Here is a 22,310-nt window from a genome sequence, read left to right on the forward strand (position 1 = left end):
TTTTCTTAAGCCACCAAAATAAAAACATTCATATTTAGCATCTACATAATCACTTACAGTATAAATTTGAACTACCGGTCAAAGGTTTTTGAAAAAAGTGATTTATTTGATTAAAGATATCAACTATTTTAATATATTTTAAAATGTAATTTATTCATTTAATGGCAAAATCATTCTAGTATGCTGATTTGGTGCTCAAGAAATATTATTATTATCAATGTTGAGTTTTTTTTATTATTTTTTTTATTCTTTGATGAATTAAAGTTTAAAAGAACAGCATTTATTTAAAAAATAAATTTTGGAAAATTACAAATGTCTTTACTGCTCTGAAAGTCTTAAAGGATAGTTCGGCCAAAAATGATAGTTCAAAAACCTATATGACTTTTTTTCTTCTGTGAAACACAAAATAAAAATTTAAAAATGTATTTTAAGTTTAAGGTTTTTTGGGGGGTTTTTTGGACCCCATTTACTTTTATCGTGAGATAAAGGATGAATAGTTAGCCCGGTTTAGACATCAAATTATTTCTGCTCATTTACACACACTTCCACATATGGGCAGGCTTGAATGTATTCACTCGCTCTCTGTTGGGTCTGGAGTCTCATTCTCATCACTGTCCCATCTCCAGATCGGATATTGGAATGATGCTGATAAGTTGGTTCTGACCCAGGATCAAGCCTTACTTCCCAATGAAACATCTGGCATGGAGAACAGAACCGTGATTGTGACGACTATTATGGTGAGTAGCAGCATTTCCTGAGACTTTGACGCATTTTACAATTTTTGTTTGTCCTTCATCTGAAAGCTTCCATATACCAAAAGTCCCTCTCATACTCATGGTGAAAAAATGAATTTCGGCGATTAATTTCTTCATAACATGCACACACAAAGATTATGATCTGCAAACACTGCAGAAATTCACAGCCGCGCTGCGCTGTTCATCAAAGCACATTTTCTCTCTGTGACCTGTCAGTCATACTGCTGTCCATCTAGATAACCCAAATGTTTTTACGTGTGCTGAATAGCATCTCTCAACATTGCTGTGTAAATGTGTGCCATGGCATTGTGAATACGCCGTGTGCATCATGTGCCTTCTCACGCACTGTCAAAAAGTTACCAGAACTGGTGTCTTGGACTGTATTTTGTTTTGTTACTTTTGTCGACTGTAATCTTATGTGTGAGTCAAAACACTGCATGAATGGGATGCATTCTGTATTTTGTGTTTCCTATACATTTTGGAGATCGTAAATTACAGTATTGTCAATGTTTATGCACTGATTCAAGGATGTAGTGGACGTTCAGACACATAATTGGTAAATGCTAAGGTTTTGGAGTGTAGCACCTGAAGCCAAATCCTCCTCTTTTCAGCCCCTGGTGAGGAACCCCTTATTAAGAAACTGAACAGATGATGGACTCTGCAGAGGTGAAATCAAGCACTTACTGAAGCACGGACAGGCAGAGAGAAAAATCAGGACTGAGGGCAAAAACATGGATTCTACTACCTGAGGCAAAATGAAAGGAACAATGAGAAATCGAGCTGTGGACGAAGACAAAGACAAGCTCTAATAAGCAACTCAATCATGAATGGAGAAGATGTGATGCCAGAATTGGAAAACTGGATGGACACATGGAAGCCAAATGAAGTCTTTTCTTTAGCATTTATATCACGTGTATCGAAAAAGAAGAACCAGGTTTTTAGAGCATGTAGGTTTTGTATGTATAGCAAACTGTACATAAAATCATCATTACTGTCCATTTGCATTTATTAAGCATATAATGGATATTCATCAGGAATTCTCATTTTCCCATTGTGCTATATACTTCGGATTTATAATAGCCTTAGATATTAAAGGTACTGTTCACTCAAAAAAGGAAAATGATCATGATCCTCATGTCTTTCCAAACCTGTATGGCTTTCGTCTGTGGAATTCAAAAGAAGCTTTGAAGAATGTTCATGCTGCTCATTTTCTATAGAATGAATGTGGATGGGGACCAAAAAAAGCACCATGAAAGTATATGTGCTATCTGAAAGTCTTTTGAAGTTATACAATGAAATTTAAATCGCTATTTGTATTCAATGGAATATCTTGCCTTGAAAATCTTGGTAGACAGCCGTGGTCACCATTCACCGTCGTTGTGTGGAAAAGTTCAGCTTGGACATACAATAAAGGTGGGAAAATAAGGTGAATAAAATGAAAGCATCATAAAGGCCTTCAAAATGACTTAAAAACAATAGAATGAAATTTAACTTGGTCACCATTCACTTTCATTGTGTGAAAAAGAGCAGCTTGCTATTCTACCTAACTATCTCCTTTTGTGTTCCACAGAGGAGAGAAAGTCAAGGGTTTCGAAACTCAGATGGTGAATAAATGGTTTTCATTTTAGGCAGAATTGTTCCTTAAGGTTGGAGGTTGTGCGTGATGAAGGATTTTTATGTAGTCTTTATAAGAACATGGTTTTGTATACTTGCCTATACACCACTTCATGACGCAAGAATACAGATCGCCCATGCTTGAGGCGTTACCAGCGACAAACGCTAGATTCTTTTTTTCAACAAAAAAATGTACCTGTAGAAAAACACTGCCCAGGAACATCACTGCCCTGTGCTTGTGAAAAAAGATTTGAAGAGAAGGCTGCATTCTCATACATCAAACAAATTTGAGATGAAACGGATCTTCCGTTGACATTCAGTTCGGAGAGCTCAATTTGCTGTGTGTGAAATATTTAATTCTCCCTACTGGGCTTTCTGCCTTTCATCATTTTAGGCTAGCCATATGGCTTAGAAAATATTTGTAAAAAGGGAAGCAGGTTTTCAGGATTTTTATGTAAATGTTCTGCTGTTTCCTTGCGAGTAAACATTTCTATTTGCTGCTGTATTGTTTTAGATATTGTTTGGTATGACAGTACATCATACTGATGACTAAGAATGACTGTTTGTGTTCGTGGTGTTGCTTTTATTTGCCCAGATGTTCCTTTTTTATCTGAACTGTAATCCTTTATAGGCTTCAGCAATGTAAATTTTAAAGTTATGAGCAAAGTTCTGCATCATTGTGTGTAACAGATTTGCAATAGCAGTTTCCTGTTAAAATGTCTGAAGGCATGCAATGCAATTGTAATAAATTGTAGTCATGAATTGTATGGGTCAGTTATCATTGCTTTGAATCATGTACAGTACATAGTGCACATTTGGTGTGCTTTTTTATGATATCTTAATGCTTTTATGAACCCTATTGTTATGGTTTTATACACATTTACTTTTTATTCACTCCTTTCTCCTCTGAAGATAATACACAAGATAAAAATCTTTATTGTTTTTATTAAGTAATGTGGAGAATATTGACTCATGTTCATTTAAAAAAGCAATATGTCCTTATTTCAATAGTTTCTGTATGGCTAACATTTGATTAGTAAATCAATCATCTACATGCAAACATAATGGCTGTAATTATCTTTAATAACTCTTCTAAAACAGCTAAATTTGTCTATAACTCCACAATATAGAATATTTAGAATATAGAATGCTAATGAAATATAACGGCATGGCTAATTTTCAGCACTTTAAACATTTTGCTGGTTTACAAAAGTGTAACATGTTGCCCATTGAAAGTACTTTGTTGTTTTGTTTGTTCAGGAAGGGCCGTATGTAATGCTGAAGAAGAACTGGGAGTTGTACGAGGGGAACGAGCAATATGAGGGATACTGCGTGGATCTGGCATTTGAAATTGCTAAACACATTGGTTTCAAGTACAAGATCTCCATCGTGCCTGATGGAAAGTATGGAGCTCGGGACCCAGAGACAAAGATCTGGAACGGGATGGTTGGGGAGCTGGTGTACGGGGTAAATTATTTATCTCTTATTTTTGCAATCTTCTGACTTCAGCATACAAACCTGTATGAGTTTCTTTCTTCTGTTGAACACAAAAGAAGATATTTTAAAGAGTGTTGGTAGCCAGACAGTTGACGATACTCATTGACTTTTATAGTATTTTTTTTTCCTACTATGGAAGTCAATTTTTGAGTAAACGTTAAGTTCTGTGTCTGGTGAAGAGGAAAAAATAAGAAAGACAACAATCTTTCAGAGGCTGATGTTTATTAATGAACACTGCATACAGCCAATGCTTGTCGTCTTGTCGGTTTTTGCTGAGCCCTGGAAAAAGCAACCCAGAAGTTTTTTTTTTCTTCCTCTTGAAAGCGTCGGGCAGTTATGAGAAACTTTAATTTCTTTTTTGGATTAGTCTTACGCAGCCCTGCCAAGGTCTAAAGTGTCACTAAGTCACCAACAATAATCTAGTTTTTGGATTTACCATGCAGCAAAACGTGCAGCCAGACTTTAAACTCTACAGTTTTTTCTCTCTAGTCCTGTAAGCATTTTTTTTTTTCTTTGCATTGATTAGTTTATCCCTCTCCCCAAAAACTAAACCTCAGTATTAAGCCTCTTGGATTAACTGCTTGGAATTTTTGACATTAATATGCAAAGCCTTGTTCAATTAGAGAAGTTGTAAAATGTGATGCAAGAAGAAGTGGAAATCAGTAGATTATGCTTTATTTTCTCTTTTTATTCACTCCTTTCTCCTCTGAATATAATTTTCAAATATGATATCTCAGCTTTGAATATAAAAACGGCAAATATTTAGTTGAGCATCAGCTTATCCAGTCAAATGGCTTAGTTAATAAAGTGGAAGTGATTAAAGACAAAGATTGATATGAAACATGCTTTTCTTTTGTTCTAGAAAGCGGAAATCGCTGTGGCCCCATTGACTATCACTTTGGTCCGGGAGGAGGTCATAGACTTCTCGAAACCCTTCATGAGCTTGGGCATCTCCATCATGATTAAAAAGCCCCAGAAATCCAAGCCAGGCGTCTTCTCCTTCCTGGACCCGCTGGCCTACGAGATCTGGATGTGCATTGTGTTCGCCTACATAGGCGTGAGCGTAGTGCTCTTCCTGGTCAGCCGCTTCAGCCCGTACGAGTGGCACACCGAGGAGCCCGAGGAGGGCACTGACGGTCTGCCTAGCGACCAGCCCCCCAATGAGTTTGGGATCTTCAACAGTCTCTGGTTCTCCCTGGGAGCCTTCATGCAGCAGGGTTGTGACATCTCACCCAGGTCAGCAAACTTAAAACACCAAAGAAAAATTACTTGAGAGGACAAAATAAAAAACATATATTGCAGTGGAAATGAACACAATTAATGTCTCTGATATGGTCATATCTGATACCTGAAATAGAGTCATTGCTGCAGTTTCCATAGTGATTTGATGACGAATTTTGTCCGAGTCTGAATTAAAGAACATACAGGCAAGCCAAGTGGGAGAACTTGCATTAACACTCAGTGTTTATTCATTGTATCTGCTTTGGATCTTTGGGGAGCGGGAAAACAACCAATCACAACCGGCATCACTAAGAACATTTACATGCACAATTATAATTATAATGCTACTGTGTTTTTTGTAGTTGAGCTGCTGTCTTTCCAAGTATGCACTACCATTCAAAAAGATTTGACTTTTTATTGAAATGAATACTTTTATTCAGCAAGGATGCATTAAATTGATCAAAAGTGACAAAGACTTTTATAATGTTTCAAAAGATTTCTATTTAAAAACAAAGATTTTTATTCATCAAAGAATGCAAAACAAAAGTGTCGGTTTCCACAAAAAAAAATATTAAGTGGATGGTAGTGTAAATATTTGATTGGTAGTGTACATGACACAATATTTGAAGGATTACATACATGACAAATTATTGTTGTTGTACTTCAACTGAAATCGAAAAGAGTGCATGTAAACGTGTTTACTGATGTGGTCATATATCCATTTGTATTTAGCAAGTGTCAGTCTAAAAAGGGCAGTTCACCCAAAAATTATGTTATGTTCTAAAACAATATATTTTTGGGAATATCCATTATCCATTTAAAGAAAGTTAGTGAAGTTCAATATTGTTTGAATATTGATAATAAGTTCAATATTGTTTTGGACCCCTTTGACTTTCATTGTATGGACAAAATCAGTTGAAACATTCCTCGAAATATCTTCTTTTGTGTTCCACAGAAGAAAGTCAAACAGGTTTTGAATATCATTTTTGGGTGAATTATCCCTTGAAACTTACTCTGTATTTACTGAATACATCACCCTTGTCTCACCCGTTCCTCAGTAAGTTATTGAGGTGTCATCCCACTTTGCACCTTGATGAATTTCACCGTTAGTGAAGCCAGTGGGCGGTCCGGTGTGCTCCGGAACAATGCGATCGTTCATTGCCCCATTGCTATGTCCCGTTGATGTCCACATATCGCCTGTCTGTCCTTCCGGCTACTTCTCAAATCTCACGGGAAATGTGCTAGTCATTCATCGTTACTCTGTGTGGCAGTTTGTTTTTGTTATTTGTCTCTTGCTCCTTCCTTCGCCTGCGGGTTTAAAACATTGGGCTCGCTGCGGTGCTGGCTCTCACTCACACACACTCTTTTCTCTGTGTAATAAGCACCTGCATGACCACGATAGAGCTCTTTAAGAAGTGTTATCAAGAGAAGAGAGAAAAAAAAAACAGGCTTTATTTTTCAGCCCCCACCAGATAAGAAATCACTCATGACAGGCCAAGGGGAAGAGAAGAGCAGTAAAAAGCACAGCACATGGAGGAAGACAGCAGGTACTTAGAGAGCCGTCAAAACCATAGTGTCTATCTTCACTGCTCTATAGCCTGAACATCACAGTGCTGTAGAGGGCCTATGGTTTTAGATTTGGCTTAAGAGGACCCATTTAGGACTTATAAGAATCATGCACTTCATCGTTTTTGCATACAACTAATAAGGATTCATGAATTGGATAGGAGCCAATAAGCGGTGAAAAACAGCACTTCCATTCATTTTCTTTAGTACATGCCATTAATTCTCTTTAGCCAGCATGTACCTTTACCTCAGCGTTCTTGATTTAGACAAGATGACGCAGTTGCACAGCAGCGTTACCCGGGTGCCGGTACTTGTCCTTTCCTTCTCCTCCTCCTCTTCCCTGTCTAATAGCCTACTGGTTATTCAAATGTGCAGATTTGCTTTTCTTTTTCTTAAGCACTTTATAGCTTTATGCATATTTAACAGCTAAAGTGTGTAATTTTTTGATGGTAAAATACTTTGTCCTATAATCCCACAGCACTGTACTGATTGATTTGATATTCATATTCATTTTCACATTCCATTCTCTTGGAGCATAATGGAGCCAAACCCATCTGTCACAGGACAGTTTATAGTCTAAGACAGGGCTTTTCAAACTGGGCTCTGTGAACTTTCCAAGCAGTTGCTAGGAGGGCAAGTTTTTAACCGTAAGAAATAAAAACCAATGTAGCACATATTTTTTGTGAAAAACGTTTTTCACCATCCTTTTAGTGGAGAAAAACGATACACATTTAATATAATGAAAAGTACATGTTTTACAGAGTCAGTTTTGTAGTCAAGATGTTGTCTTCATAATACCACAATTAATATTTTAGTTAATATGTTAAGTAGTTTTATATAGGAAAATAATAATGTTTAATTGTTGTTGTTGTTATTACTATTATTATCACTCTATTACTAATATTAATATTATTATTCGTTTCAGATTTAGTAATAATAATACTGCTACTACTAATAATAATAATACTATTTTGTTGTTGTTATTGTTATTTGTTTTGGATTTAGTAGAATGACAAACCATTGATAAAATGTTGCAATCATGCTGTCTGTCATCATAATATCACACTTAGAAAATGTTCTCACAGTATTAATTAATCTTTATACAGGAAGATACTGTATTGCTGCCTTTATATTTTAGCAAGTGGATCATCATATTTGGTTTAAGAAAAGTTTGTTATACGTTATTATATTCTATTTTTGTGATGCTAGAAATGATCCACTTCAGCTTTGGTGGTGTGATAAGCCAGTGCACAGTTTGAGCTTGAATCATTTACCATTGAAATATTGATTCACTGCACTTGATTTTAAAGGATTGAGGCATTGATTTTGTCATTTTGAGGCATTTTATTTTATCATAATAATTTTTTATAGTCAATCCGCATGTAATTAATTCAGTTTCATTCAGCGCCACTCTATTACATGGATACTTCTTGTTCACAGTTTGTAGGGGAGATGATTGATGAGGATGATGTGGGAATGATGGGGTATGAAAATGCTGAGGGGCGTGTTGTGTGATGGGGCCGGACAGGGTCATAACTCTTGCCTGTTTTCCCTGTCGTGTTTTTGGCTCAGGCGGGCTGGCAGGTGTCATCAGCAGACAGGTAGAGCATCTTCCTGGGCCTCGGAAACAGCCAGCATCTGGCGTGTGCGCTATTGCAGTGATTTTGTAGTTGTAATGCATGTGGGCAGCGGACCCTATCAGACATGGGAAGATTAAAAAAAACTAATTTTCAGATTCAAACACATGCAGCCTCAGTGAATGGAATTGCATCGCGGGATGAGCGGGGAATTAAGATATGCTAATGATAGTCATAGGTTCGGTATGCTGCTTGTAAGATTGTGTCGCGAGTTATAAAACCTTTCGATAAGCCTTTTCTTGAAGTGTCAAGTCCTTGAAGTGCTTCGGTTGCACTGGCTGGGCAATATTTATTGAAGTGTGTGTGAAGCTGACGAATGTTTTTAAGAATGCTTGTGTATGCAGGTGTAGTACTGTATATAAAAGGATGGGATGTATGGGAAATGTGAGGTTGCTGTTGGTCAAAAAACAATATTTTCTATGACAGGATTTCATCTCTCGTTTTACAAACATGTTTTTTTTCCCTGATATGTCAAATAACACTTTTCTTTTTCCTTTTTTTCCTTCTTTGTCTCTCTCTATCCCCCTCTCTCTCTTGCTTTCTTCTTCTGTCCCTACTTTTGTGTTTTATGGTCGATCTTGCTCCAGTAATTGCCTCTATTCAGTGACTTCTTTTATTCCTCAGATGGCTTGGGAACGATTGTAGGGCTAGAAGGAAAGAGAGATCATGGGAGTGATGTAAGGATATGATTGACTCACCAGGCCAGTGCTGTAACAGTGACGGAAATGAGAGAAAGGAGATTACGCTACAGCAGAGGAAGCTTTGCCCCAGGATTTCTCCATGCCAAAATGATCGTTTCAGCCCACAAATCATTTATCTACATAAGACACTCTGGGATAAAAGTTGATACCCTTGAACTGTAATTTCCTTTTTAGATTTATGACTATATACAGATGAAACGCATCCCTGAAATAGCATATGATATGTGTTGCATTACAAGTAATGTGACGTAGTCAGATGATGCCACAAGTAATGCCATTAAATCTGACCTTTTCAAACTAGATAACGTTATTTTTTGCATAATTAATTTTTTTACAGACAAGTGCAGTTGAATACCTCTCTTTTCTCCATGTTAGAAGCAATAGGGGTATTGTGCGCATGACATGCATTGTAGGAGCAGGCTATGATGGGTATTGTTCTAGACTAGAGAATGTGTGTCATGGTTATCAGTGACGTTTGGATTTATTTTCTACAAGCTATTAATGCTTTAGTGGAATCCAGTCAAACTAGGTATTTGTAGTGGACAATAATTTGTCTGTTGTCTCAGAGCAGCGGTGGATTTCTCTGCCCTTAAACTCACAGGTGCAACCGCCCTAAATTCAGCTGTTGTCATGGTAATAGACCCTTTTCACATGTATGGGTTTCTCAGAAGCGGAAGTCATCATAGTTGGGTAAACTTTTATAGCGGTGAATGAGAGAACACATGAAATATATTTTTTTGTGTTCCCATTTGCTTTAAATAGGTAAAGTAAAACTCCACAATAGTGTTTTCACAACTTTCAAAAAGAGGGAAAAACAATAGAGAGATATTGATAATGGCAGTCAGAAGAGAGAAAGATGTCAGTTTGACCTTCACTCCCACAGCCGCTGTATTAGAAACACCCTCACCGCAGCGTTAACTTTTTTTGTAATTTGATGCAAAGGTAATATAATACAAAGTATATGGTTATAAATGTACATAAAAAAAATTAAATATAAAAAACTTTGCAGGATTTACGATGCTGATGACCGTTAAAACGCGTCATCGCAGTCTGTGAAAAGGGTCCATTAGTGTGAGTCTTGTTTTTTTTGTTTGTTGTGCATTAGATTGAGAATAAAAATGACAGCTGTTAAGACAGTTTGGTCACACTTTAGTTTAGAGTCCAATTCTCACTATTAACTAACTATTAACTACGACTTTTGCCACAATAAACTTCTAATTACTGCTTATTAATAGTTAGTAAGGTAGTTGTTAAGTTTAGAAATTGGGTTGGATAAGGGATGTAGAATAAGGTCATGCAGAATAAGGAATTAATATGTGCTTTATAAGCACTAATAAACAGCCAATATCCTAGTAATATGCATGCTAATAAGCAACTAGTGAGAATATGATCCTAAACTAAAGTGTTACCGACAATTTTTGTCCGAAATGGAGAGAAGCATTGTTTCCAGCGGTTTTGATTCTTGAGTAAATACACTGATTCCACATTAAAAAGTCATGGAATGCAAAAGTGAGTGATATAGCCTAGTGGCCCCAGGCTGACACAAAGGGAATGCTAGAAGTTCCACGGAAATATTTAAGGAAAAGAAAAAGATTTTACAAAGTGCATTTTTATTATTGTATTAATATTGAAATTAAATATTATATAAAGTTCAAATTATAATTTCTCATACAGATACGTGTAAATGGGTTAGGCATATAAAAATATATACACTAACATTCAAAAGTTTGGGGTCAGTAAGAATGTTTTTAAAAGGAAATTAATACTTTTATTCAGCAAGGATGTATTAAATTGATTTAAAATAAATACTGTTCTTTTGAACTTTATATTCATTAAAGAATTCTGAAAAAAATCTGTTAAGCAGCACAACTGTTTTCAACATTGATAATAATAAGAAAAGTATCGTGAGCAGTAAATCAGCATATTAGAATGATTTTTGAAGGATCATGTGACACTGAAAACTAGAGTAATGAATGAGGCTGAAAATTCAGCTATGCTATCACAGGAATAAATAACATATAAAATATATAAATATATTATATTACAGTAATATTTCATAATGTTGTCCTATTATTTTGAAAAATGCAGCCTATGTGAGCATAAGATATTCCTTTTAAAAACATTAAAAGACCCCAAGTTTTTGAACAGTGGTGTAGATACTTTTTTTTTTTTTTTTGAAAGTGGATCATCATATTCGAGGATTCTTGACATCAAAACGTTTGTAAATGCATACAAACTATGCGGATAAACACTTGACCACTTCCAATGTAAAAAAATACCTTCTATTCTCAATGAGAAACCATTTCGGCATAGCGCAATTTACAAGTAACACGTTATAGTTTCTGTAATGTTTAGGCCATACTGAGACATCCAGGTGTTTGAAGACGCCACATGCTGTATATGACGATGCCAAGAGACAGAAATTGCTCCCAAATAGGAATGGATGTATTTTTAATGAGCTAATGTAAGAGCTTGCTTTTTTATTTTTCCAATTTGCCAGTGGAAGCGGAGATCAGTAATGTGGAGTATGATTGTGAATGACTCTAGTCTCATGCGTGGAGAAATTGATTTGCAGGTATTAAATCTTAATCAGAGCAGTAGAGAGGAAGCCATGAATAAATAAAATGCTGGAGGCTCACTGTGGCTGCGGGCAGTGACCTTTCCATTTATCTACGGCATGTCAAGGTCTCTCCTTTCTCTCCCGACTCTCTCTCTCTTTGACTCCCTCCACGAGTCTACCCGGGTACACCTCTACAAACCTTTCAGAATGTAATTTAAATTCTCCAAGCATTCTTTTGCTCAAATACACACATGCTGATGTGTTGTTCTCGACGAGAAATCTGCATGAAAGCGGCGTAGTGAGTCTCACTGACAGTAACACATCCCGTTTCACAGCTCTAATGGCACTGCTTTGAGGGATACACTGGTAATAGTTTGCTTATTTTGTGCTTGTGAGTATGTGTGAAATCCACAGAGACGGTTTGATTCTTATCATTGAGCTGTGATCAGAGGGTCTGTATTACAAGAAATGACATTATGAGGACCAGAGAGAATTCCTATTTGTTCATGGATCATATGTCTTTATGAATGATACTGTATGCCAAGCGGCAGGGCATCAGAGCGGGCTGAGGGGTGACTCACTGGTTTCGCGTCCACTCAATTTAGGCTCTTATTAAATTGCCTTTGTCTCATGAAGTCAAATCGATTAGCCACTGTTAGCGCGAGCCCCGGCGCATCTGATACCCGGACGTCACCGGGCCTGAATGGTGCGTCTGCATGCAGGTTGGTGTTTAGCAGTGACTAATTCTCTTGGATTTTGAGGTACACGATGTTCTCTGATTCAATCCTCAGGAGGGTGACGGCCCACCTTGAGTCCATTCTTAAAAGCGAATTATTATAACCACTGGGTCTTAACACAGGAATGTTTCATTGACAGTGGAAAAAGAAGCACAGGCCTGCATAAATTCACAATGAAATCCTGTAAACTGATATGCATGATCAGGGTGAGGTGAGAATTTAAACAGCGTTGGGATTTAGCACTTCGCCCCCATCATGGTTGACGTTCCTGCCAGCCCACTCTAAATAGCCAATCTGTCTTCATGGCAACCGGTCGGAGAGATCTCCCTTTTAGTGGAGGAGACCCTCACCTACGCAGAGTCAATTAAAAGATTAAAAGATGACTTTATTACTCAGAATTGCTAGATATAAAGTCAGAATTGCATGATATAAAAACGCAATTGCATGTTATAAAGTCAGAATTGCAAGAAATAAACTCGCAATTCTGACTTTATAATATGCAATTGCGACTTTATATCTCACAATTCTGACATCTTTTCTCAGAATTGCGAGTTATAAAGTCCAATTGGGGGAAAAAAGACTGAACTGCGAGATAAAAAGCAAAGAATTGCGCAATTACCTTTTTTTTTATTCTGTGGCGAAAACAAGCTTCCATAGATTTTGAAAAGAAAAGTTCAGCAAAATGTTTTTGTTATTTATTAACTCACCATCATGTCTTAAATTTTTTTTTTAGGATTTTTTTATGGATAAAGAATAACAGCATTTATTTCAAATAGAAAACAGGTTTCAAAGTACACGTTTTTGAAAACGATACCGTTACAAAAATGTGAATCTGTGAAAACGGTGACGGCATGCACATGCGTGTTACGTATTTAGTCGTGCGTGTTTGAATGCGTGTGTGTACAGGCGCGTAGTCTTTCTTTACAAAGTGACATCGCCAACTACTTGGCGTCTGGCATGCATAATACAGCCTTTTTAGTCGTTTTCGCGTATCCGTGGGAATGGGGATAATTTTGATAACGTTGTCATCTGTACAAAGAAAAAAAAACTCAGTTTACAGTACATCGTTGTCGTGTAAACGTGCCCTTGGTCAATTTAATATCTACTGAATAAAAGTTTGAATTTCTTTTTAAAAAAACATTGCCTTTTGAACAATAGTGTACATGGAAGAAATAACCCCACACATGTTTTTTGAACAAACAATTGCTTTGCATTTTATTTTTAATTCAATATTTATTTATTTTTAATAATTGTTAAATGGTTAAAAGTTAACAAATGTTTCTGACAAAACATTTCTCTCCTTTTCTCCTCCTCCTTTCCTCAATGTCCTCGCCCTCAACATGTTTTTCTCCTTTAACCTTCTTTTTTTCCCATTGTTATCCTTTCTTTCATTGCACTGCCATTCACCGCTCCTTCAAACTCTCCTTGAATGGTCATTTTCCTCTCCACTCTCTCCCTTTCCGGCGGTGTAGGTCTCTATCTGGACGCATCGTGGGTGGAGTGTGGTGGTTTTTCACCCTCATCATCATCTCCTCCTACACAGCCAACCTGGCTGCTTTCCTCACTGTGGAGAGGATGGTGTCGCCCATTGAGAGCGCTGAGGACCTGGCCAAGCAGACTGACATAGCGTATGGTACTCTTGACTCAGGCTCCACCAAAGAGTTCTTCAGGGTGAGTGGGCAAAGCTAATGGGTTGAGGGGAGGGCGGCAGTGTTTTGTTAAGGGGGGTGAAAGGAATAAATTACTCCAAAACAAGACGACTTCAAGTGCTGTATAAGAAGAAAAAAAGAGATTCAGTGAAAACCCACAGATTAATAAACCAAGCTTAGAAAATATGTCATTTTTTGGTGTTTTAAAGAAGTCTCTTATGCTCACCAAGGCTGCTTGTATTACATCAACAAATACAGGAAAATATTATTTCAATTTAAAATAAATGTAATTTATTCCTGTGATCTTCAGTGTCACATGATCCTTCTAATATGCTGATTTTCTGCTCAAGAAATATTTATCAATGTTGAAAAGGATTGTTTGATGAATAGAAAGTTTAAGAGCAGCATTTATTTTAAAATTTAAAATATTTTGTAATATTATTATTATAAATGTTTTACTCTCACTTTTGATCAATTTAACGTGTCCTTGCTGAATAAGCGTATTCAAAACAATCTTAGTGATGTCAAATTTTTGAACGGTATATTAATTGAAGTGTATATTAATTTCTAATTCATAGATGAGTTTGTTCATTTATAAATGTTAAATGAGATATATTCATGAAAATCTCCCACGATCCCACAAGGCTGAGAACCTCTGATCTGTAATTCAATGTCTAATTAAATAATCGGCACCCTCCACACTTCCCCTGCACACTTCACTGGCATTCTATACCTTTCCCCCCAACTTTCAGAGGTCAAAGATCGCCGTTTATGAGAAAATGTGGAGCTACATGAAGTCAGCCGAGCCCACGGTGTTCACGAAGACCACGGGAGAGGGCGTGGCGCGGGTGAGAAAGTCCAAAGGGAAGTACGCCTTCCTGCTGGAGTCCACAATGAACGAGTACACGGAGCAGCGCAAACCCTGCGACACCATGAAAGTGGGAGGCAACCTGGACTCCAAAGGCTACGGGGTGGCCACGCCCAAGGGCTCACAGTTAAGGTGGGTGGAGTAGTATAACAATATGTCACGTGTTGTTATGGTATTCCACCTTCCCTGGCGTGCCTATTTCTATTTTTCTCTTCTTTCGTTTTGCTTTTCTCATGTGTTCTTGTGTGCAGTTAAAGGTCTTGAATACATAGTGCTATATGTTGTTTTTTTATTTATTTTTTATACTTAACGCAGGTAATTTCAAACTAATGCATGCATGTTAATGCCACTGACTTTTTGAGATGAAATGTCTGGATGTTTAACAAAGAATGTGAATTTCGGACAAGCCTGTGAATATTCTGCCTAGTCTGACGCTACCTAAATCTCTTTCCCACGTAGACTGGGAGGTACAGACATTAAAGGGGTCATGAACTGGATTTGACTGCTGTGAGACTTCAGTGTAAACGCCCACTGCTGTGGTTACAGGGTTATGATGCTGGGTATTGGCTGACATCTTTGCACATGAAATAGCTAGCATTACATGTGGAACTCTCTCTCTCTCTCGAAATCTTTTACTTTGTTTTTACTATTGCAGCTATCGAGATTAACAAATCGTGAAAAGTAATGAATATACCCTTATTTTTAGATCAATTCCCAACTCATGAAAGGTTGCAGGTGAAAGGCAGTCTGTTGACCGCGTGAATGAAGTGATCTCATCAAACACGATGTAAATGCAGTAAGAGCTTCATTGTGCAGTGTAAAAGCATAATTGATTTCATAATGAGTTTTGGCAAGTGTCCAGATATACTCGAGCTGTCTGATTGACAGCTTGGGCGGTTGGAAAGGGAGCGTTCTTTGATCACTTTCTGTATATAATTGAATCACAGTTTAAATGAGATTATTTTCATCCTACTAAGAGAAACAATGTAAAGTTGATCGTTTAGTCACTAGCTTGATTTGCTGATGCATAAACAGTATTGAACGATTTTGAGAGAAAGATGATCTATCTGAATTTGAATAATTACACATCAGAAATCACTGATCACAGATCAGGCATTAGAATAAACATGGTTACTTACATGTTTGTTGCGTTGCTGTCAGATCCATTTCGTAAAAGTCAGTTTGCAAAGCCTGCATCGAAATTGCGACTACCAAATAAATAAATAATTAAAGTAAAATGCACCGAATACAAACAAATAATGCACTGCTGAGACATTTGCATTGTTGAAAAAAAAAACACTTTCCTAACATTAGGATCTTTGGAAGGTAATGGCATTGATCCTGTGTCGATCTTTTCTCGTTCTCATGATTGTAACTATTCAAACGCTCCAGTGGGCGGCGCCAAAGACGTGGTGATGTAGACGTAGGCGTAGGTGATGTTTCCCGTTTCGCTGCCCTATGATGTCATAAGTCACCACTTTTGAGATCCTGTCGTTTTCTAGCCTTGTTATTCCAAAAACAGCTTTTATTGAAACCAAGGACGTTTTTAGTTTTGAGACGTACAGAATATTTTTTTATAGTATAACGACCTCTTAACTGTCAAAAGATCAAGGAAAATTCTCAGTTCATGACCCCTTTAAAAAAGCACTAAAGTATAGCATGAAGCATGTACAGTAAGGCTGAGAAGAGTCAATGACAGATGACGGTAGCTCCCATGATCAGCCATTTTGTTGAGGAGTTACCGTGGTCTGTCTGACTCTTCTCCTGATACCGGGGGGAAGAGCATCCAATGGCGTAGCAGCTTTTCTCCTGCTGTTGTGATGTCAGACCAGTGCAGGAGATTCACACGGCTTCAGATGTACAGCACAGTGCCCTTAATGCTCTTCTTTCTCTTCCCCTCCTCAGATGTGTCTCACTACATTATTTCCCTGTCCCGTTCTTTGTTCCTGTGGGCTGTGTGTTTATTAATGTTGCATTCAGGATAAACTGCATTCAGGATAAACCTCTCTTGAATCATTCCCATCATATACATTTGACACTTAACCAGACGATGGATTAGCTAGATCAGACTTATACAATGATGTCCAAAAAGTCCACATCTAAAAAATGTTAATATTAATTTATTTATTGAAATATAAAGTTTTAGGATTTTGATGTTAAAAACTAAATATTATTATTATTACATATTTAAATGTACTTATTAACGTTCATATTAATATGACTAAATCTATTAATTTTAACAATTATTTATTTTTTGTTATTGAAAATATAATATTTTAGGTTTGTGTAGTTTAAAACAAAATTATTTTGATTATATTAAACATAATTATTAATTAATTTGATTTATGAATATTTTATATTCTGCTCTATTTCTAGTTCACAAACATTTGTTTGTTTGCTTGTTTGTTGATTGATATTCATATTATCCTAAAGTATTAGGATTTTGACATTTAATACAATTATTATTATTGATTTAAAACAAATGTATTATTATTTATTTAAATGTATTAATTTAGTAAATATGTTAGAATTTGCACTTTTATTTTTCAGATTGTTACACTAATTTACAATGAAAAAAAATTGAAAATGAAAAAAAAAAGCATTTTCACTGGTCTTTTGGACGGCATTGTATGTGACATAGCAAGTTCGTAACATGATATTAATTAAAAGGCTATGTATAAAACATTACCTATAGAAACTATAAGCATTCTAAGAACTGCAGGGAAAGGTGCAATCTGGTGTTTAGGAGCAGAATTGCATTGCCAGCTCGCTTGTGGCTGAGCCAAAGGTGGGAATGCAGGGGTTTGGGGAATAGGATCAAACTCATTCAGCACTTTCAGAGGCTTAAACCCTCAGTGCTCATTTAAACTGTCTGTAAGCAGCATATAGGGAAAGTAACAGGCATTCAATATTTTGAGGTCCCTCTGCGCATCTCACAGCAATATTGAGTACATTGTAAAGCAGTCTAGTGAGGATGGGGAAATAAGGATAGCTTGGGTTGGGGAGGAGGGGTTCAAAGCGAAGAACAGATATTGATTTTTCCATTCCTCCATCTGGAGGTGTGTATTATGGGTAGACAAATAAGGCTGGTGTGAATTAACATGAAAACAGGGAAAGAGAGGTTTGTCCTCCGTGGTTCTGTGTTTTCTAGGGGGAAGTGGGGAGGGAACTTGCGACTAATCTCTAGAGCTTTCCACCCCTTTCTTTCTTTACTTAACCTGATTGGATTCTGCTCAACTATGACAAACTGCTGCTACTGACAAACTATGTTTTATCGTTTCAAGAAGTGCCGTTAACCTGGCAGTTTTAAAACTGAATGAACAAGGCCTGTTGGACAAATTGAAAAACAAGTGGTGGTACGACAAAGGAGAGTGTGGCAGCGGAGGAGGTGGTGAGAAGGTTAGCCACTATGTCAACCAACGCGGGTAAACAGTTTCCTCTGTAACGGGAGCATCTGCCGGGGCGCAGTCGCATACCTGACCTTCATCCTGACCCTATTTAGCCTGAAGAGAGAGAGGAACGCAATTACTGTCAGAGCACAAATATTCGCCGTGGATACTAGGCACAGATTCCCTCGCCGATCTCGTGTCATCCATCACGTTTCCCGTCAAGGAAACTTTTTCTCCTTTGAAGTAGTTGTGTTCTTCAGTTGCTGTTATTCTCCTCCTGAGGCGCATCCGCTGCATTTTTTAATAGGAATGCAGAGAACATTTCTTGTCCTTTTGAAAGAGGCTGCAGTGTCGCATTATGATTATGCATTAAAGACATGATCTAAAGTCAGAGGCAGTTTTAACAAAATACTTGCAAAATTGAAACTAAACGAAAATAAATGTAGATAATGTACAAGAAACGACTAAAACTGATTGGAATGAAACCAAATAACCATAACTATAAAGACCCTGGTTAGAGGGATGCAGAAAGGTTAGTGCCTGTGGTATATTCCAATAGTTGTGGTTTAACAGTAATTGCCTCCAGCATTATTAGAAAAGGCCGTGGCAGTATGCGCCCGTTACCTAAAGCGATGGAGCAAGGTCCCGTTCATATGTCTGTGGCTCCAGCGCAAGGCCCTAAAACACTGTTCCCCTAAACGGAGCGCAGAGACATGTATTACAACGGGACCATTGGCTCGGTCACTTTGCCAGTGCAACTGCTGTGTCAGCTGTTATGAGTGAATAACATAAAATAACATGTCCTATGATGTTATTTATGTTATTTGTGTTACATTCCTCTGCGCGGTTGAAGAACCCCCGTAAACCTTGCCGTTTTGAAACTGAGCGAATCAGGCATCTTAGACAAGCTGAAAAACAAATGGTGGTACGATAAGGGCGAGTGTGGACCCAAGGACTCGGGAAGTAAGGTCAGTCTGGGACCATCACTGTTGTCTAATGCTCAGTGAGGTAGAAAGTCACCAGTATCTAGCGCATGCTCATCTGTAGGGAGATTTCAGATGTGCACCAAGATAGTTCCAGCATGCCCTGCTTCTCCACACTAAATGTCTAAATAGATATTTGTTTTTTAGGAGAGGAATGGAAGTGACTGGGCTTTTTGAAGGTGTCCCAAGTTTATTTAGCTGAGCGTACCATTGATTTCTTTTTGCATGACAAGCCAAGCGAGCCTGACTTTTGTGAAGCGAGAAATGCGACACATGTGGAGATGAGCTTCAACACAGCGAGAAGTTAAATCCTGTTTCGGAGAACTCGCAGTGTGTAATCGCACATTGAGCTAGCGATCCATTTGAGAGCTTAGCCAAAAAATAAAATTGAAAAACATCTCCTTTAATTACAAATTAATTGTTTCAATTGCTGTCAAAGCACTGATGCCTGTCAGAATTCGCCACAAAAACATCAGCTTTTTCAGATTAGCCTGCAAGCGAAAGGTTGATTGGGAGGATATGAATTGATTTGTCTGTAAATTGTAAATGTTTGTGAATGTGTTTGGTGGTAGCAAGTAGATTCGTAGACTAGCGCTCTGAATGTGTGTGTGCGTGTACGTACGTGCGCTCTGCTCCCGCCCCGTTAACTTCCTGTCTTCCTGTTCCTTTCCTTCCTCTCGCATCCAGGACAAGAGCTCACAGGCCCTCAGCCTCAGTAATGTGGCTGGGGTCTTCTACATTCTGGTCGGGGGCCTGGGCCTGGCCATGCTGGTGGCCCTCATCGAGTTCTGCTACAAGTCCCGAAACGAAGCCAAGAGAATGAAGGTGGAACAGTCTGAACGTCGCCCCTCTTCCTCTCCTCTCCCCAGTCCTGTCCCCCTCCCCAGCCCCCATCCCTCACCAGGCCCCAGTCCCACCCACAGCACTCAGAGTTTAGCCACATATAGAGAGGGTTACAACGTCTACGCCACTGAAGGAGTAGAGATGTAGGAGGTCAGATGTACGTAGGTGCCCGGCAGTCGTAAGTGGAGTTCCTCTGTTTTCGCTGCCGTAGCTTGCCGTATGTGAGCCCGTGGTACAGCTTCTTGTGTTTGTGACGTCCTTGTTCTGTCTCCTCCACGTGTGCTCCGAGTCGGAGACTTGCATTCACATATTTGTGCATGCTGAAGACTGAGGTATACCTGGACTGCACACGTTTGTAATCACACGCCAGTGCGGTAACCTCTCTTTATCGTGTAAAGAAGAATAGCTAAACAAGGCTTAAGACGATCATTTCACCAGAGGCATAGTCTTAAAAACCCCCTAGTTGTCAATTTCAAGTCATTTTTGGCTCCAAATGACTATGCCAGATGTATTTGAGATGCTTCATCGCTGAACTGTGTCATAATCTGGTGTTTTTGTATGTGCTTGCTGATAATGTGCACTCATTCAAATAATGATGCTCTGGCTTTTAAGTACGCACAGCTGACTCCCATTCTCCCTGTCCCCGCTTTGTCTTTTCTCTCCCGACGCAGCTCACCTTCACCGAAGCCATGCGGAACAAGGCGCGCCTGTCCATTACGGGGAGCGTGGGCGAGAACGGGCGCGTCCTGACCCCCGACTGCCCGAAGGCTGTCCACTCCGGCCCCTCTCTGCGGCAGAGCTCCGGACTGGCTCTGGTGTCGTCCGACTTACCGTGAAAACCAAAAACGTTCAAGTGCCTTAAACTCCACAAGACCGCAAAACAGACATCAGAAAAACCGACCCTACAGCAATGACGCCACCAAGCTGAGCAATCGTGCTGACAAGGTAGATTTCGAAAGGATCTTCTCACACCCCGAGGTGCCACCGCAAGATACTATACTGTATGAAGGGTGGTTATCGCAAAGACTTCTGTGTTTCTGTCATGTACATTCAAAGAACTCGTGCTGCCTTTGAGGATGAAGCAGGTGGGAAGAAAGAACAGCGAACTCAACTGAATCAACTGGAAAAAAAATGAGCTGCTCGTTCTAACACTCTGCCATAACCCTCGCCAAACCGAAACACCGCAACTCGACATCTTAACATAGTTAAAAATGGGCATTTGTTTGCCCAAGAGGGTATTATTAACATGGATATGGTATTAATGAATACTTATTAAATAAACTGTGAAGAAGAGTTCATATATATATATATTCTATAAAATCATAACTAAAATAAATTATTTACATCGTTTTGTAAATAGAAGACTGTACAACTCGCTTGCTTTTTAACGAATTTGTAAATAGTCGATTCTGTAGTGGACAGAGTGTAATTCTCTTTTTAAACCATCTTTAGACAAAGGATTCATCGCAATAATGGTTAGAAAACATTCAAAAGATGATTTGATATATGTAGATGTACATGAACTTTTATGGATTTAATAACATGGGCATGTTATCAGTGCCAGTGACCTATGCGCCCATGATTCTCGGGAATGTGGCACACACTCTCAGTGCATCTCAGCCGCTGCTCTTTCCCAAGCCATGCCCTGCATAATCACTGTGCAGTCATAGACCATGGTACCCTCTAGACTGTTTTATTTTATTTCCACAGAAGCATATTTTATTTTTGATTTTATGTGATTACTGAGAAAAAAAAATGAAATATTGAGAAGTATTTAAATGTTTGTCCATTCATTTTAGAGCAGACGTCTTTATGAATGATATAAAGAAATTCAATTGGACGAGAAACCAATCAAGCTCAATCGCGCAAATGTGTATAGAAATACAATAGAATAGAAAGTGTTCTTTCTACTGACCGCCTCTGAAGACACTGTTTGTATCGTGAGAGCCATTGTCAGAGTTCAGCTTTGGCCTTTTTTATGAAAAACACTGTGTAACCTCATTCAGGCCTTTAGCATGTTCTCCAGAAACTGTAGCAATGGACATCTGGACGAAAGGACAGCACATGGACAATTTCAAAGCTTCAGGACACCATCGTGGAAAACGGATCAATCTTTCTCTGCCCAGTTCTGTTCAACTTGCATTTAATCTGAAAGTGCAATTTATGGCTCCTCCTGTTCCAACAACACCACATCTTGATAAAAACACGTACTTTTACTCAAGCACACAATGTTTGTCTCTTGTTGTATTTCTCCCCTCTTTTTCCTCTCTGCCTTCTACTCTCATTCTGT

At 38.3% G+C, this 22,310-nt stretch overlaps 1 protein-coding gene across 7 annotated transcripts in view; it reads left to right on the plus strand.

Moving 5' to 3' along the window:
• Positions 1-21,132, plus strand: part of gria4b (glutamate receptor, ionotropic, AMPA 4b) — a 105,601-nt gene extending 84,469 nt beyond the window's left edge. The window contains exons 9-16 of one of the 7 annotated variants that reach the window (XM_056262961.1): positions 627-737; positions 3,630-3,836; positions 4,729-5,102; positions 13,761-13,959; positions 14,690-14,937; positions 19,048-19,162; positions 19,865-20,198; positions 20,692-20,783. In XM_056262961.1, the coding sequence (XP_056118936.1) occupies positions 627-737; positions 3,630-3,836; positions 4,729-5,102; positions 13,761-13,959; positions 14,690-14,937; positions 19,048-19,162; positions 19,865-20,167 (1,557 nt within the window). In that variant the 3' untranslated portion in view covers positions 20,168-20,198; positions 20,692-20,783. Of the gene's footprint in view, positions 1-626; positions 738-1,366; positions 1,869-3,629; positions 3,837-4,728; positions 5,103-13,760; positions 13,960-14,689; positions 14,938-18,089; positions 18,205-19,047; positions 19,163-19,864; positions 20,199-20,691 lie in introns of those variants that run through there. The other 6 variants (XM_056262959.1, XM_056262960.1, XM_056262958.1 and 3 more) reach the window with 6 other exon arrangements.
• Positions 21,133-22,310: the final 1,178 nt, after the last annotated feature.

This window comes from Rhinichthys klamathensis, unplaced genomic scaffold, assembly GCF_029890125.1.
Source record: "Rhinichthys klamathensis goyatoka isolate OS25496 unplaced genomic scaffold, OSU_Roscu_1.1 h1tg000197l_1, whole genome shotgun sequence".
Taxonomy (NCBI): domain Eukaryota; kingdom Metazoa; phylum Chordata; class Actinopteri; order Cypriniformes; family Leuciscidae; genus Rhinichthys; species Rhinichthys klamathensis.